This window comes from Zonotrichia albicollis, chromosome 25 (genome assembly GCF_047830755.1).
Source record: "Zonotrichia albicollis isolate bZonAlb1 chromosome 25, bZonAlb1.hap1, whole genome shotgun sequence".
Classification (NCBI taxonomy): Eukaryota; Metazoa; Chordata; class Aves; order Passeriformes; family Passerellidae; genus Zonotrichia; species Zonotrichia albicollis.
In genome coordinates, this window is record NC_133843.1 from 7,115,549 (window position 1) to 7,130,463 (window position 14,915).

The 14,915-nt window shown below is 55.4% G+C and overlaps 3 protein-coding genes across 9 annotated transcripts in view; 1 reads left to right on the forward strand and 2 right to left on the reverse strand.

Moving 5' to 3' along the window:
* Window positions 1-14,915, reverse strand: part of LOC102072273 (ATP-dependent RNA helicase DDX19B) — a 211,082-nt gene that overhangs the window by 103,702 nt on the left and 92,465 nt on the right. The window lies entirely within an intron of this gene.
* On the forward strand, window positions 2,997-8,937 carry HTR6 (5-hydroxytryptamine receptor 6). The gene is made up of 3 exons (XM_014273307.3): window positions 2,997-4,740; window positions 6,276-6,434; window positions 7,198-8,937. The coding sequence occupies exons 1-3, from the start codon at window positions 4,015-4,017 to the stop codon at window positions 7,582-7,584; spliced, it is 1,272 nt and encodes a 423-aa protein (XP_014128782.2). The 5' UTR covers window positions 2,997-4,014; the 3' UTR covers window positions 7,585-8,937.
* Window positions 10,841-14,915, reverse strand: part of TMCO4 (transmembrane and coiled-coil domains 4) — a 38,905-nt gene continuing 34,830 nt past the window's right edge. For all 7 annotated transcript variants that reach the window (XM_074558770.1, XM_074558767.1, XM_074558768.1 and 4 more), the window contains exon 14: window positions 10,841-11,176. In XM_074558770.1, the coding sequence (XP_074414871.1) occupies window positions 10,841-11,176 (336 nt within the window). The remainder of the gene's footprint in view (window positions 11,177-14,915) is intronic.

Consider the following 14,915-nt stretch of genomic DNA (forward strand, 5'->3'; position numbering starts at 1 on the left):
CTCAGCTTCTCAGGAGGAAAAAATCCTAAGGAAAGGATTTTTCCTAACAGATGTCTGTGACACACGGGAGCCTCCGGGGCTGCTGTGCCGCAGGGTGACAGCCGCTAGGTGACAGCCGCTAGGTGCCAGCCTCGCTCCGCCGTGTCCCCGGCATCCCACGGGATGCTCCGTGAGGCCGGCTCGGCCAGGGCAGGACAGGACATCCCTTCGGGGCACGGAGGGGCACCGTGGCTGGAGCCAGCGGGCTCTTCCCAAGGGGGTTGGATCGGGCATTCCCTGTGCCCATGCAAACCTCTGGTCCCACAGGCGCCAGCGTGGATGTGCCCTGAGCAATGGTCAGTGGAATGGATGTGCCCTGAGCAATGATTAGTGAGGCTCCTTGCTCTGAGCCTGGCCCTGGGGAAGGTCCAGCAGCTCCTGGAGGGGCCAGAGGCTGTGCTGGGCCAGCAGAGAGCTCTGACTGTTCCTCCCTGAGCTCAGCTCTTAATTGCCCCTTTATTGAGCTCAACTCTCACTGCCCCTCCCTGAGCTCAGCTCTCACTGTCCCCTTTATTGAGCTCAGCTCTCACTGTCCCCTTTATTGAGCTCAGCTCTCATTGCCCTCCTCTGTGGGGCTCTGGGGACTCTGCAGAGGTTGGGAGAGCAGGTCTGTGCTTTGGGAAGTGGAACAGGCTTTGTGTTAGGCAGGAATTGCCACAGCAGAGGGGCTGGGCTGACCAGGGAGGGCCTGGCAGGGCTAGAGGTGCTCTGTGATGTTTTTAGGCTGTGAAGTGTCTTCCCAAGGAAGGGAGCTTTACCTGAGAGCCAGGCAAAGGTGGAGAAGTCTGTGGTGGTCACTGATCATCATCACGGAGCCCCTTTGCTGGTGTACAGTGGAAACAAGCTGGATTCAGCAGGGGGCTGTTCCTGTGAACTCCAGGAGCTGCAGTTCCAGGTGTTTGGAGCAGGACATCTCCACCTCCATTCCACACGAGCTGAGCTCCAGCAGAGGCAGGCAGCGAGGGCTGCTGTGCAGATGAAACCATAAACTGAGGTAGTTAACCAGGCTCTGCCCAGATTCAAACCCAGGGAGCCACCCCAGTCACAGCCTGAAGGACATCTCGAGGGAGCATTGCAGGGTTGGAGGTTTCTGTGCTCAGCCCTGGACTGCTGCAGACTCACTGAAGTCTCTCAGCTCCCAGTTTGACTCTCCCTGTCTCACCCTTTTTTTTTTTTGCCATATTGACACTTGGGTGGCTGTTGACAACTTGGGTTTGCTTTCCCTGCTAGTGGTGCTGGAGAGCAGAGCTGGTGGAGTCCATGATCTCTGCAGATGTGTGCAGAAATGCAGCACAGACAGGCCAGGACAGCTGCCAGCACAGAGAAGCTTTTGCAGGGACAATGGCAGGATTTGGTCTTCATTTTAAGGCAGGTTTTTTAAAACACATTTTGTTTCGATCAGTTCAAATTTGCTGCCCCAGCTAACACATCCAAACCAAGTGTACAAAGCCTCCCATGCATGCAGGATGTGCTGTGGGTGTTGGGAAGAGGCTGCTCAGAGCAGCTGTGGCTGCCCTGGATCCCTGGCAGTGCCCAAGGCCAGGCTGGGTGAGGCTCAGAGCACCCTGGCACAGTGGGGGTGTCCCTGCCATGGCAGGGGTGGGAATGGAAGGAGCTTTAAGGCCCCTCCACACCCAAACCATTCCAGGGCTCCATGATTCTGACCCAGTCTCCTCCTCAGAAGCAAAAGCTCTGCAGACAATCTGGGATGTCCTGGTGAGCAGCAGGGCTGGGAGGGAAGGCTGGCTCTGCACTGGGACATCACTTCCTCCCTGTGCATCCAGCTGGGATGAATCTGAGTGCTGCCTTCCCTCACCCTGCCTGGGGAGGCTGCTCAGGGTGGGGTTTCTCCCTGCTCCCAGCACAGAGGGGAGGTGAGGCTTTCCTGGGGCAAAGGCTTTTCTAAGGAAACCTCCTGCTGCAAACAGAGCCTCGCACGTGGTGCTGCCCTGGGGCTGCTGCCAGCACACTGTGACACTGAGGGGGACAGGGAGGTTTGGTGGGAGCATCCAGGGGAGGGTCCTGGGCAGCAGAGCCTGTCCTGGCACAAGTGGCAGCAGCAGTTTGCCAGGAGCAGCCTGACCCAGAGATCTGGGGGGATAAATCTGTGTGTGTTTGTCTGGGTCCCTGCCTTCCACCTCCCCTGCCTTGCTCACAGATGGTTTCCAGGCCTGGAATGCCCGTTCAGGCACTGGGAAAAGCACAACAAATGTGTTGGAAAGGTGACTGGAAAAGCAGGACGTGGTAAAGGGGCTGATTTCTGTCCCGGGGTGGTGGCTGGGGGTGTGGTGTGCACAGCTGGCTCTCACCCACACATCTGCAGCACAACTGCCCAGGGAGGCGTGCCAAGGAACGCTCCAGTGGGCACTTGGGGAGGGCAGGGCTGGCCCTGGGAGCACAGGGTGGGTGCCAGGAGCACACCCTCAGCTCTGGCCTGTGCTGGAGCCACTGCCCTCAGCCCTGGTCTGCCCCAGCAGAAATCACAGCCTTTGGTTGGGAAAACCCCACCTTTGGGCAGCTGGGTGAGTAAAGAACCCCAGGCAGTGCCTGCCCAGCCCCCTGAGGTGTTTGCCCTGAGCGTGGAGGTGGCAGCACAGAATCCCCAGCTGCACACAGAGACTCAGAAGGGTTTTCTGGGCTGGCTCCTCTCTGTTGTTGCTGTGGGGCCATCCAGGACTGCCCCTCATGCAGGGAGCTGGGCTGCCCCAAGCCACTCCAAATAACCCTGGGGCAGAGGGGCCAGGCTCTGCCTTGTCTTCTGCTCCTCCATCACTGGCTGCAGATTGCTGCAATATCTGCCAGCGAGTCCTGGGGCTGCTGCCTGGGGACTGTTGTGGGCAGCTGTTTGTTGTGGTTTTATTTGACTTGGCAAAATTTTGCTTTTTCTTGCCCAGTGTGGAGGGTGTAGCCTGGAACTCGGAGCTGCCAGCCGGGTTTGGCCACTGACCTGCTGGCCCAGGTGCCTCCAGCTGGCACAGATGGCAGGGATGGCAGAGCACGGGGCTGTCTCTTTAAGGCAGAAACGGGAACTCTCTGGCTGCCACTTTGTGGAGTTTAGCCCAGATCCCTGTTTTCATTAGCGCTTCCATTTCATCTCCTCCTCTCCCCCCCCAGCCCCACCTCCTCGATCGGCATTTCTGCATCCTTTGTGAGCATCCAGAGCAGCAGGTGAAAGTCGGGCTGGCACCTGCACACACCCACTGCCACCGCTCCCTGTGGGCTGGACGCTGCTGTGCCGCGGCAGGGATCCTTTCCACACCGCATCTTCCTCCTCCCGGGCGGGCTCGGCCGGGAACATCCCGGTCCTCCTCGCCCGAGGCTGCTCCGCCGCTCCCGACGCTCCGGCTGCAGCAGCGGAGGAGCTCCGGGACCCCGGGCACAGGGCTCTGCACGGAGCCCAGCCCAGCCGGGGGACGGCAGCTGAGCCTCGGGGGGCCGGAGCATCCCCAGCATCTGGAGCATCCTGGAGTCCAGAGCATCCCCAGCTGCTTTCCCAGCAGCCCTGGCACCTGGGACATCCTGGGATGCAGAGCATCCCCAGCAGCTGAAGTGCAGAGCATCCAGAGCATCTCGGTGCTGTATTGTTCCTTGGTCCGGTGCATCCAGAGCATCAGGGTATCCAGAGCATCCTGCCATCCCTGGCACCTTGGGAACTCTGCCTTCCAGCTCGTCCCCAGCATCCAGAAGCAGCATCCAGGGACATCCCAGAGCAGGGGGATTCACAGGAACTGCTGTGAGTAATGGGGAGGGAACCTTGGTGCTGCTGATCGGCTCCTGGGAATGTCACCCTGCCCTGAGTGCCAGTGAGGAGAGACAGTGGGGGAAGAGAGGGAGAGGAGGAGGAGGAGAGGAGGAGGGAGGACAGACACAGAGCAGAGAGATGATCCTCCTTTCCCAGCCCCGGTGATGATCACATAGTACAGGCCACGCTGGAGAAGGTGCCCAGCCCAGAGCCAGCCCTGCCCCCGGCTCCTCATGGAGGGGGACCTGGGGGCCCCCAATGCCAGCGTGCTGGGGGAGCACTCCCTGCTTGTGGGCAGCAGCTGGGTGGCCGCCTTCCTCTGCTTCATCATCCTGCTGACCACGGCGGGCAACTTCCTCCTCATCCTCCTCATCGTCAGCCAGCGCTCTCTCCGCAACACCTCCAACTACTTCCTGGTGTCCCTGTTCATGTCGGACCTGATGGTGGGGCTGGTGGTGATGCCCCCGGCCATGCTCAACCAGCTCTACGGCCGCTGGGTGCTGCGGGGGGACTTCTGCTCCCTCTGGGCCTCCTTCGACGTCATGTGCTGCAGCGCCTCCATCCTCAACCTGTGCCTCATCAGCCTCGACAGGTACCTGCTCATCACGTCCCCGCTGCGCTACAAGCTGCGCATGACGTCCTGCCGGGCGCTGGCGCTCGTCCTGGCTGCCTGGGCCTTGGCCGCGCTGGCCTCCTTCCTGCCCATCAAGATGGGCTGGCATGAGCTGGAGTTCCAGGTGCAGCCCCTGAACGTCACGGGGGGCCGGGGGGACGAGGAGCAGTGCCGGCTGCTGGTCAGCCTGCCCTACGCCCTGGTGGCCTCCTGCCTCACCTTCTTCCTGCCCTCCGCCGCCATCTCCTTCACCTACTGCCGCATCCTGCTGGCGGCGCGCAAGCAGGCCGTGCAGGTGGCCTCCCTGGCCTCCAACGTGGCCACGGCCGACGAGGCCACGCCACAGGTAAGGAGCCCACAGGGATGTTGCTCTGGCAGACCCCACAGTTTGGGTGCCTGGGCTGTTTCTGCCTCGTGGATGGTCTCGGGGCTGGAGCCAGCTTTGACAACTGCAGGGGGGGAGATTTTGGGCAACATCCACCTCCCTGACATCCTCTGAGGTGCCCCATGCCTTGTCCCAGCAATGGAGAGCTCTGAGACCGCTCATGAGCACAGAAAGAGCGTGAGCAGAAGCAGAGAAATAAATAAGATTCAGGCAAAAATGCTCAGCAGTGCAAAATAAACGCAGTTTCCCCCCTCTCTTGGCTGGCGTCATCCCCGAGGGGTTTAATCTTATCTGACTTTCCACTCATAAATCTTGGCCATGGTGGGTGTGAGACATACGGGGGAGAAGGATTTTAACTAATAGCAAATGCCAGATTCCCGAGAGCACCTTATTTTGAACAGAAGCTTCTATTTTTGTTACCTGCTCTATAACAGGAGCTGCCAAAGCCCTCCTCGTGTGCTCGCCAGTGGAACCGGAGTGTGTGGGTTTTATAACAAAAACGTGGCTGCACTTGTTTGTATTTCTCCAGGAGAAGGTAACTGCCACTAAATCTAACAGCTTTAATTCCCTGTAATAGGCTTTATTGACCTCATATCCTACAGGGAAAAGGCAAACTTAATTGCCTTTAAATACCTTGATTGAGTTTATTCTCTCCAAGAGCAGAGCCAGGACTCCGGCCAGCTCTCCCACACGTGATAAGCTGCACCAGACGGTCAAAAGGAAAAGGAGAATTAAAGAATCAACACACAATATCATAAAGTGTTTATTTCCTCACAGGCTGCCAGGTTTTTGGACTCCACAGAGTCAGGGGATGTTCAGGGCTTTGCTGTGCCATGCAACAGCAGCATCCATCCCCCCGTCATTCAGCTGAGGCCAAAAAGCTTCCTTGAAGACCCAAATTGGCTGAGGAATAAGGTGTCAGCCAGGAACCCTCAGATTCATCTTTTAACCTTTTTCATCTTAATCTAATTTTAGAGATTTTTGTTCTCTTTTTGGGTTGGAAGCTGAGTTGCAACAGGGTATCATTTAATTACAGGGGAGGGCTGAGATAATCACTTAATTTTAGATTGCAGGAGGGGACGGAGGGCTGGGTTATGGTGTTTGGAGGCTGAAATGTTTCATGCCCTCCGTTTAAAACCATAATTAGTTTGCTGCTGTAATCAGCAGCTGGAGCTGCCTGTTTAGGGCAGGCTTTATCCTCACATGGACTGAGCTGGGTTTTTCTCTAAAGAGCAGCCTAATGACAAACATATTATTTTACAGTAAATAAAATCATACCCTCAGTGTTGAGGGTTTCTATTGCTTCCCCTTCCTAATTTGTGCTTCAGGGCTTGTGGTGTGTGCCCAGCTCGTGGTGTCTGCAAAGCCCTGAACAGAGAAGGGAATTACTGGCAGGGGTTTTGCAGGATCTGGAGCACCAAATGCCACTTTTGTTGAGCAGAGGGCAGTGCTGGTGCCAGGGAGAGCTGCCCACCCCTGCCTGTCTCTGGCTGCAGGTCCCACGCGCCCCGAGCCAGCCCCTGGCTGGCAGTGAGAGCAGGAGGTTCACCAACAAGCACAGCAAGAAGGCTCTGAAGGCCAGCCTGACCCTGGGCATCCTCCTGGGCATGTTCTTCGTGGCTTGGCTGCCCTTCTTTGTCACCAACGTAGCTCAGGTAAGAGCCTGTGGGGCCTTGATGTCGGGTTTCCAGAAGTTTTTCCTTTGGAATCCAGCTGGGTTCAACTGGAGGGACCAGGTCTTGCTGGACCTCCAGGACCAAGGATTCAATTCCCCAGGGAGCAACAGCAAGGAAAAAGCCCTTCAAAAGGGATTTGAAAGTTTCCTCTGAAAGGAGAATGTTGCCTGGGAAACCCCTCTGGGTTGGTGAAAAAGACCTGTAGGTCCTCAGATTAGCAAGGCAGTCCTGTCTGGATAAATCAGTCCCTCCTGGACACAGAGTGCCCAAATGCTGCTCGAAGCCGTGGCTACCTTTGGCAAGCTAAGTGATTTTCAGCTCTTTAGTGGTTAGCAGCTCTCTTAGGATTTCAGCTCCTGCTTGTCAAAAGCGCCAGAGGGCTGGGGGTAGGAGCAGAGAGAGACGAGGAGGAGGGTCCTGGTGGTTCCACAGCGATGGTTTATTGAGGGGTCTGTGAAGGCTTCCAGCGATGGCTCTTCTGCTAAATGGGCTAAACCAGCCCCTTTTTATAGGGTATAGGGGGATCCAAACTTGCCCAATAGTAGGGGTTAGGGGAAAAGTGGCCTGTGGGGTTACAGAGATAAGCTGGGGTTCAAGAGGCAGAAGACAGGAGCTTATTTTGCTGTCTCAGCAGTTCCTAGTGTTAAATCTCAGCACGCCATGGGGGCCCAGCCAGCTCCGTGGAGTGTGCTACAGGCTGGGGCTGAGGTGGGAGGCTGCTGATCCCTGCTGTGTCCCCCAGGCAGTTTGTGACTGTGTCCCGGACGGATTCTTCGACGTGCTCACCTGGCTGGGCTACTGCAACAGCACCATGAACCCCATCATCTACCCGCTCTTCATGAGGGACTTCAAGAGGGCCATGGGCAAATTCCTGCCCTGCTGCCGGCGCCCGGCGGAGCCGCGGCCCAGCGCCATCTCCCTGTCCATGAGGAACTCCAACAGCGCGGCCCGCGCCGCCACCTCCCTCAAGAACGTGCTCACCCTGCAGGCGGAGACCGACTCCATGGACTCCGGGGCTCCGGGCAGCGAGCCCAGGCTGCCCCCGGCGCCGCGGGGCCCCGGCGCCCGCTCCGTCAGCCTGTGGGACACGGAGCCCCCGGGCACGGAGCTCAGCACCCCCGTGGCCTGAGCGGGCACACGCGGCTCTGTGTGACAGGAGGGATCCCCGGGCCCAGCACAAACCCTGAGGGAGCTGATTTGCCACAAGCCATCTCCGCAGATCCCTGGTCCGGCACACGGTGCAGCTCATGGAGGGGATGGTGGCCCCGGCACTGCCACAGGGAGGATCAAACCCTGCAAAGCCAGGCGTGGCTGCTGAATTAACCTGCTTTGTCTCTCTCTCTTTCATCCCTCCTGTCTCACCATCACCATCCTCTAACCCTTCCTGTGGCCTTTCCATCTCTGGTGAGTCTGAACCTTGGATTCCAGACTCTGTGTCTCCCTAACCTCAAGCCAAGGCTTGGCTGTGCACACACAGAGCTCAGCAGATCTCCTCCAAGTGCACTGGGGGGAGTGGTGGAAAAACACCCTGTGGCTCATGGGCAAGAGGTCTGGAGCTGCTTCAGCAGGAACACTGAGGTTTGGGGCTGCTTCAGCTCATGAACATCACATCTCCCTGGAGCTGGGGCGGGATCTCCTCCCTGGAGCTGGGGCTGGATCTCCTCCCTGGAGCTGGGGCTGGATCTCCTGCCTGGAGCTGGGGCTGGATCTCCTGCTTGGAGCTGGAGCTGCATCTCCTGCCTGAGCTGGATCTCCTGCCTGGAGCTGGGGCTGGATCTCCTGCCTGGAGCTGTGTGTGTCTCAGGTTGCTGTCACACAGCGCACTCCAGCTCAGCACACCGCCGTGGTTTGTCACGCAGAGCTGCACTGTGGGGGCTGAGCTTGGTGCAGAATGTCCAACCCTGATGTCTGGGTGTTCACTGGGGGTGTGGGGTGAGACTCACGGTGCCTCCATGCGTGTCTCGCAGTAGCAATGGGATCAGCTCCATCCCACAGCTGCCCACTCCTGGCACAGGACCATCTCCCTTCCCTCTGACAATCCATCACATCCTTGATGATGCAGTTAGAAAATACACTTTTTCTCCTTCCTTCAGATAAGAATCTAAAGGAAAATTGTATTTTAAATGACAATGCCAGCCCCCTCCCCCAGAGCCATAAGCAGAGGGAACACTGAGTAAATGTGACAAGTGGGCACTTCAAAAAATCAGTAAAAGAAATTATTTTAGTAAATTCTTTCTCAAGTGCCTTTGGGCTGGCAGTTGGCTGCTGTGCCCTCCCTGGACCCTTCACTCCAAGCCTTCTGCCTAATTCCAAGACTGTTCTCCTGGAACTCCCTGATACCCAATGGACACAGAGCATCCCTGAATAGAGGATGCTGGAAGAAGCCAGGCCACTTTCAGTTTTCTTTCCATGTTGCCCACAGGTGTTCCAGAACTGAACTGCAGTTTGTATGACCAACCCAGCATTTCTTTGCCACAGAACCCTTGGGAGCCAGGGATGAGTGACCAGGACACACCGAGGGCTGAGCACAGGCTCAAACCTCAAACTGTTCAATGCATTTTGCCACAGATGGAGCTTGGGGCTGGTGTTGAGCACCCAGATCAAGATATGCATCTTTCCACAATGGCTTTATATAAATACAAGCTTGGACTACAACCCAAGTTAAAAAGGAGCAGAAAAAGGTCCTGTGGAGTCTGGAAGTGTGTTAGGCACCAAATCAGCCTTGGGAGATGGACAGAGAGAGAGGGAGAGTGACCTCTTCAAGCCAAATGTTCAAAAGCAATAATTCCTTCGTGTCTCATGCAGGCAGTTCTGTGTGATTGGGTGTTTGCTTGTGGACAAAGCCTCAGATGAGCAGAGAATCCCATCCCAGCCCTGCAGCACCAACAGCAGCTGGCTGAACAGCCCCATCCTGTGGGATCCCACAGCCAGGCCCTCCCATCTCCGCAGCAAGGCATCCCTCAGGGCAGAGCTGGGCAGGTCTGAGCCCCTGGGATGATGGATTTAGGGGCAGGAATTGCCAGGCACTGCTTCCAAACCACGGTGCTTTGCTGGGTCACAGCATCACCCCCAAACCCAGCTGAGCCTGACTCCACGAGGAATGATCTGCAGGTAAGGTCTGCAGGAAGCTGGGAATGGGAGGGGGATTAACATGGCTGTTGGGTCAGTGAGGAGGAGGAGGGGGAGAGCCCTGTGTGAACCACAATTGGAAGGTGCAATCCCAGTATTTTCCCTCTCATCAGTCAACAGGAGCCCCCAGATGGGGGTGGAAGAGTTTGGGCCCTCCCTTGTGGCAAAGCACAAAACCCCAGAGTGTGATTACCCTCCTGCCACCCTCCTGCCTGATGCACTTGCCTGGGCTCAGCAGCAACACTGGCCAGAAAAGGGGCTTTTGTGGAAGATGTGGATCATTCCCACATCTTCCACATGATCCACATGATGTGGATCATTCTGGAGCTGTGCTGGCAGGGAATGTAGGGCTGGGTCCTTCCCTCTGCTCTAAGACTGGGGATGAAGAGAGTGGAGCCAACTCACTTCTATGGAAGGAGGCAGAAATCAAACAGATCCATGTTTATCCTGTGCCAAGTATTGGTTTTATTCTAAGCCAATTAAAAACATGTCTGGATGGAGCTTTTAAGGCTGGAGGTGTCTGTGGGACACAAAAGGAAAGTCTCAGTGGGTTGCTGGCTTGGAGAACCTGGGATTTTCATAAACCATCCAAAACCCCCTTGGTTTTCCTGCTGCTTTCCCCCAGGGTCCCAAACATGTTTCTAACAGGGCCTCCAACACCCACCAACCCCAGCCTGGAGACAGGGAAACCATCTTGGAGATGGGACAATGCCTGAGGCCTGGCAGCAAACCTGCAGCAGGCAGGGAAGGAAGCCGGGCAGCCCCAGCCTTTCCCCTCCTGGTCAGCAGAGCTGGAGAGCAGATCCACATCTGTCCAGAGTGGGGCAGGTAGAGCCTGGAACACCCTGAGACCCTCAAACCAAACTCATCTCCAGTGGAGAATTGTTTTTAATTTCCTATAATGAACCCTTCTCTGTGAAATGTTTAAAATCCCCTCAGAGCCACCTGCTTCCCGCAGTCACAGCAGGGACACGGTGCCGAGGGGCGCAGCTGCTTCCTGCGAGGATTTGGATGGGATCTGGCTCGGATTCCTCGGAGCAGGGCAGGCTGAGGCAGGAATGTGCCCTCTCCCGCCTCGGGGAGGTGCCGAGGGCGGCTGCTCCGAGCCTTGGATCCGGTGCCACGGCAGTGCCACGCTCTGCTCCGGAGGGGCTGCAAACAAACTGCAGCTGCAGCTCCGGCAGCTCCATCCTCCGGGAATCCCGGAGCCACGGATGTGCTGACAGCGGGTTTTGTGCTGGCTGAGCTGCTCTGCCCTAGTTTGCTCCCTTCCCCACTGCCTGGTCCTTGCTGTCTGTGCTGTGTGAGCAGTCTGGGCAGGGAGCAGAGGGCTCTCCCAGGGCAGAGCTGGAGGAATTCTGTCGGTGAGCACAGCCAGCTGGGAGAGCCTCACTCCCAGCCTCCTCCTCCTCCTCCTTCCTGGTGTTTTCCTCTCCCCGAGCCTCGCTGCCAGCTGCCCGCTGGGATTTCTTGGCTTGAGGGGAAAACAGACTGCCACTGCCCCTCTCTTCCAGCTGGCAGTCCTTGGTTTTAATGCCCACGGCTTTTAGGATGGTGTCCATCTGCTTCATGTAGTCCAGGTGGCCGTTTACCTGCAGGGAACAAGGATCCTGTGAGGGGGAACCTGTGACAGTGTCACAAGGGTTTTCAGGGTGAGAGATAGACGAGGATGTTGACCTCATGTTCAGAAGGCTTGATTTATTATTTTATGATATATATTACATTATAACTATACTAAAAAGAAATAGAAGGAAAGCTCTCAGAAGGCTAGCCAAGCTAAGAATAGAAAAGGAATTAATAACAAAGATCTGTGTCTCTGCAGAGAGTGAGAGACCCAGCTGTGCCTTGAGTGGTCAGTAAATCCAAACATCCACAGGAGACCAATCCCAGATGCACCTGTTGCATTCCACAGCAGCAGATAACCATTGTTTACACTTTGTTGCTGAGGCCACAGCTTCTCAGAAGGGGGAAAAATCCCAAGAAAGGATTTTTCACAAAAGATGTCTGTGACAGGAACCCACAGGGATCCAGCTCAGCCAAGCCCTTCATCCCAAGAGCCACCACCACAGAGAGACTTGGGTTTGGCTCTGACACATGGAAAGAATGAGGTTGGAAAAAATCACAGACTCATGGCATTGTTAAGGTTGGAAAAGATGTTTGTGGCCATCCAGTCCATCAGGCTGAGGCCACCACTAACCCATGTCCTCAAGTGCCACATTCACACGTTTTATGAACATTTCCAGGAGTGGTGGGATCACCACTGGGTAAGTGTCCATCAACCAGCCTGAAGTGGCTGCAGTGTTTGAGGCACACTCTGGTGCTGGATGTCTTTTCCTCTGAGAGGTTTAAAAGCTTTTCCACCCCCCAAATCCTGGGAGCTCTGCCATGGGAGAGACACCCAGGCAGGAGAGTTCTCTTAGCTCAGTTGCCTGCTCTTGCAAAAGGTGTCCTCCAGGTGCCTCAGCTCCCTTGCAAAAGCCAAGATTAGCTTATTTAAAAGAAGGCAGAGTCATTAAAGCTCACACAACTCCCAAGCTGAGGAATTGCACTGATCCATCCTGCCCTGTATAAAACTGGGAGCCCGGGAGTTATGGGTTCATATACCAATTAAAGGTCAACAGTATGTGTAAAAACCCAGACAGCTTTATTGTAAAATGAATTCCACGACAAGATAACCCCTTCTGAGATGGATGTTGTAAAGTTTCCTTCCAATCAGGGCACAGGAGGAGAGGAAATCTCCTCTGCACGTGATTGTTCTTGATGCTAAAGGCCACGTGGCTGGAGAGGCTGAAATTCCTTCCCCATTCCAGGTGTCCCAAGTGCTGATGTACCAACAGCATCCCCAGATACTTCAGCCTCTCTGGTAAATCCAATTTTGAGCAGTTTAAACCTTCCTGACCCAGAGATCTGTCTTGGCCTTTTATTTTCCCAAATCTTGCTGGTAATTAGGGAATTTCCATGGCAGGGAATACCCATAACCTCAGTCCCAGGATTCCTGCTTCTCAACACCGGGGTGACAACCCCAGGAAGGCATGATGATGGTAAGAGCTTTTCACAGAGCTCTGTACAGACCCCAGCCCTAGATCCTCTGCTCATCTCCTGCCTGGTGCCAGGGCAATCCTTCAGCTGCCCCTGGATCCCTGGCAGTGCCCAAGGCCGGGTTGGACAGAGCTTGGAGCAGCCTGGGATCATGGAAGGGGTCCCTGCCCATGGCAAGGGGTGACACTGGACGGGCTTTAAGGTCCCTCCCAACCCAAACCACTGTGGGATTCAGGGCTGGGCCAGCACCAGGGCTCCCAGCACACCTCTCCCAAAGCTAAAGACAACCTTTTCCCCACAGGTCCAACCCCCTGAGCTGTTTGTGTGAAGCAGCTTTGGAGGGGAGCATTTGGCTGCACTGAGGCCTTGGAGCAAACGGAAGGATTTAATCAGCACATCAGGAATAGAAATATGTGACTTGAATCTGTCCAGATGGCTCAACGGGCTCTGGATGTTTTGAACAGATTAGTTAATTAAAATAATTAACCATGGAAGGGCTGGGAGCTGTGGACATTGTGCTCTGGAAAAGCACAACCCTTTTACTTCTCACTGAGGGGGGCTGTAGGAAGGAATGAGCACAGCCTTGGGCAAAGTGGGCAGAGACAGGAAGGAGCTGGAGTTACTGGGAGCAGGGGCTGAAGGCTCTTGGTGTGCTGCACTCAGAACCTCTCCAGTGACACCATCTGCCTGCCCTGCCTTGGGAATGATCAGCCTGCTGTTCCTGACTCATTAGTCAGACACAACAAATTTCCTCTGCCACCCTAAGGACTGATTTTCATTACTCCTCAGTATCCAGCAGCTTCCACTAAAACAACAGGGAATTCCTCTTCCCTGAGAGATGCTGGGTGTGAGCCATTCTGAGGAGCTCATGCAGCTGAAAGAAAAGCTGAGACCTCCTGAGAGTCTGTCCCTCTTGCAGCTCTGCTCAACCTCTTCAAGGAAACTCACTGCTGTCCCTAGGAGAGCAGGGGAGAGGATTCCATAAAGCTGGACCAGAGCAGCCCCTGAGAAGTGTGAGAGGAGGGAGGACTCAACTCTGCTGCACTGAGCCACCAGCAAAAGAGCAGCAAAGAAACTGCCTTGCCTCTTTAAAGCCATCCTGGTGGGAAACCCCAGCAATCCCAGCTCACTAAAGTCTGTTTTCATCTTCAGTCTGAAAGGCTGAATTCCTCTGCTGGGCAGGTGATGCTGGAGATGGGAGGGGAACACCGACAACATTGTCAATAAAAACTTAAAAGGCAAATAAAGAACTACATTGATATTTGTCAGAACAAAGTGCAGGGGGAATTTAGGATAAAAGGAAGTGTGCTTGGCACCAGAGCAAATACATTTTTGCTTCTTTTAAGGAATGCAGTGGGGTGGATTTATTGGGATTGTTTGGGTGACTTGCCCCAGACACACTTGGCTGACTGATCCCAGTCAACCATTTGACTTTATGGTTGTTTTGACTCACTGGGAGCCACGAGCCAGCTGCCTCTGGCACTGCTGCTGCAGGACTCCAGTGCCACACCAGGGACCTCCAGGGAACAGAGCTGATGGGGATCCACCAGCCAGTCAGCTCAGCATGTTTGGAAAAATTCTTAAGTGCAAATCCATCCACAAGTATCAAAAAAGTCCCTGAGAACAATCAGTTGTGACGATTAAACTGCCAGGACAGTGTTGCTGTTGGAAACAGAGGATTAGAATTCTGCTTTCTCCCTGGTTTCACTACCAGGAACTCGGTGTGTCCTGGAGTGAGTGTTGCCAAGGGAAGGGCAAGGAGAGAGGAGACATTGCCCAGAATGCCAAGGGAAGGGCAGAGGAAGGGCAGAGGAGAGAGGAGACATCCCCATGATCCTGGGACTCCGCTGACTCAGGGACAGGCACCACTCAGTCACAACACTGATTCCACAACACTGATACCACAGCACTGATATCACAGCACTGATGTCACAACAATGACGTCACAGGGACAAGCTCAGTACAGCAAGATAACGCTTCATTGCTCACTCCAGAGTCAAGAATCTTCAGCTGCCATCCAGTGCCCTTCAATAAAAGCTCCTCCACCCATCCCAATCAGCCAGCACAGGAGTGCACATGGCTCCAAACGCTCTGCAGGGCTACGGAACTGCCAGAGCTCAGCTGAGTGTCCCTCACCCCTCTGCTCCCTGGGTGGGCCTTCCTCCTGCTCCCCCTCACCAAACCCCCCTGGATTCACAGGGAATCACTGTGGAGGCCAGCAGTGTGCTGGGGAATGCACAGGTCACTCATACACCTGAGAATTTCACTGCTTTGATGTGTTTTAAGCCCATC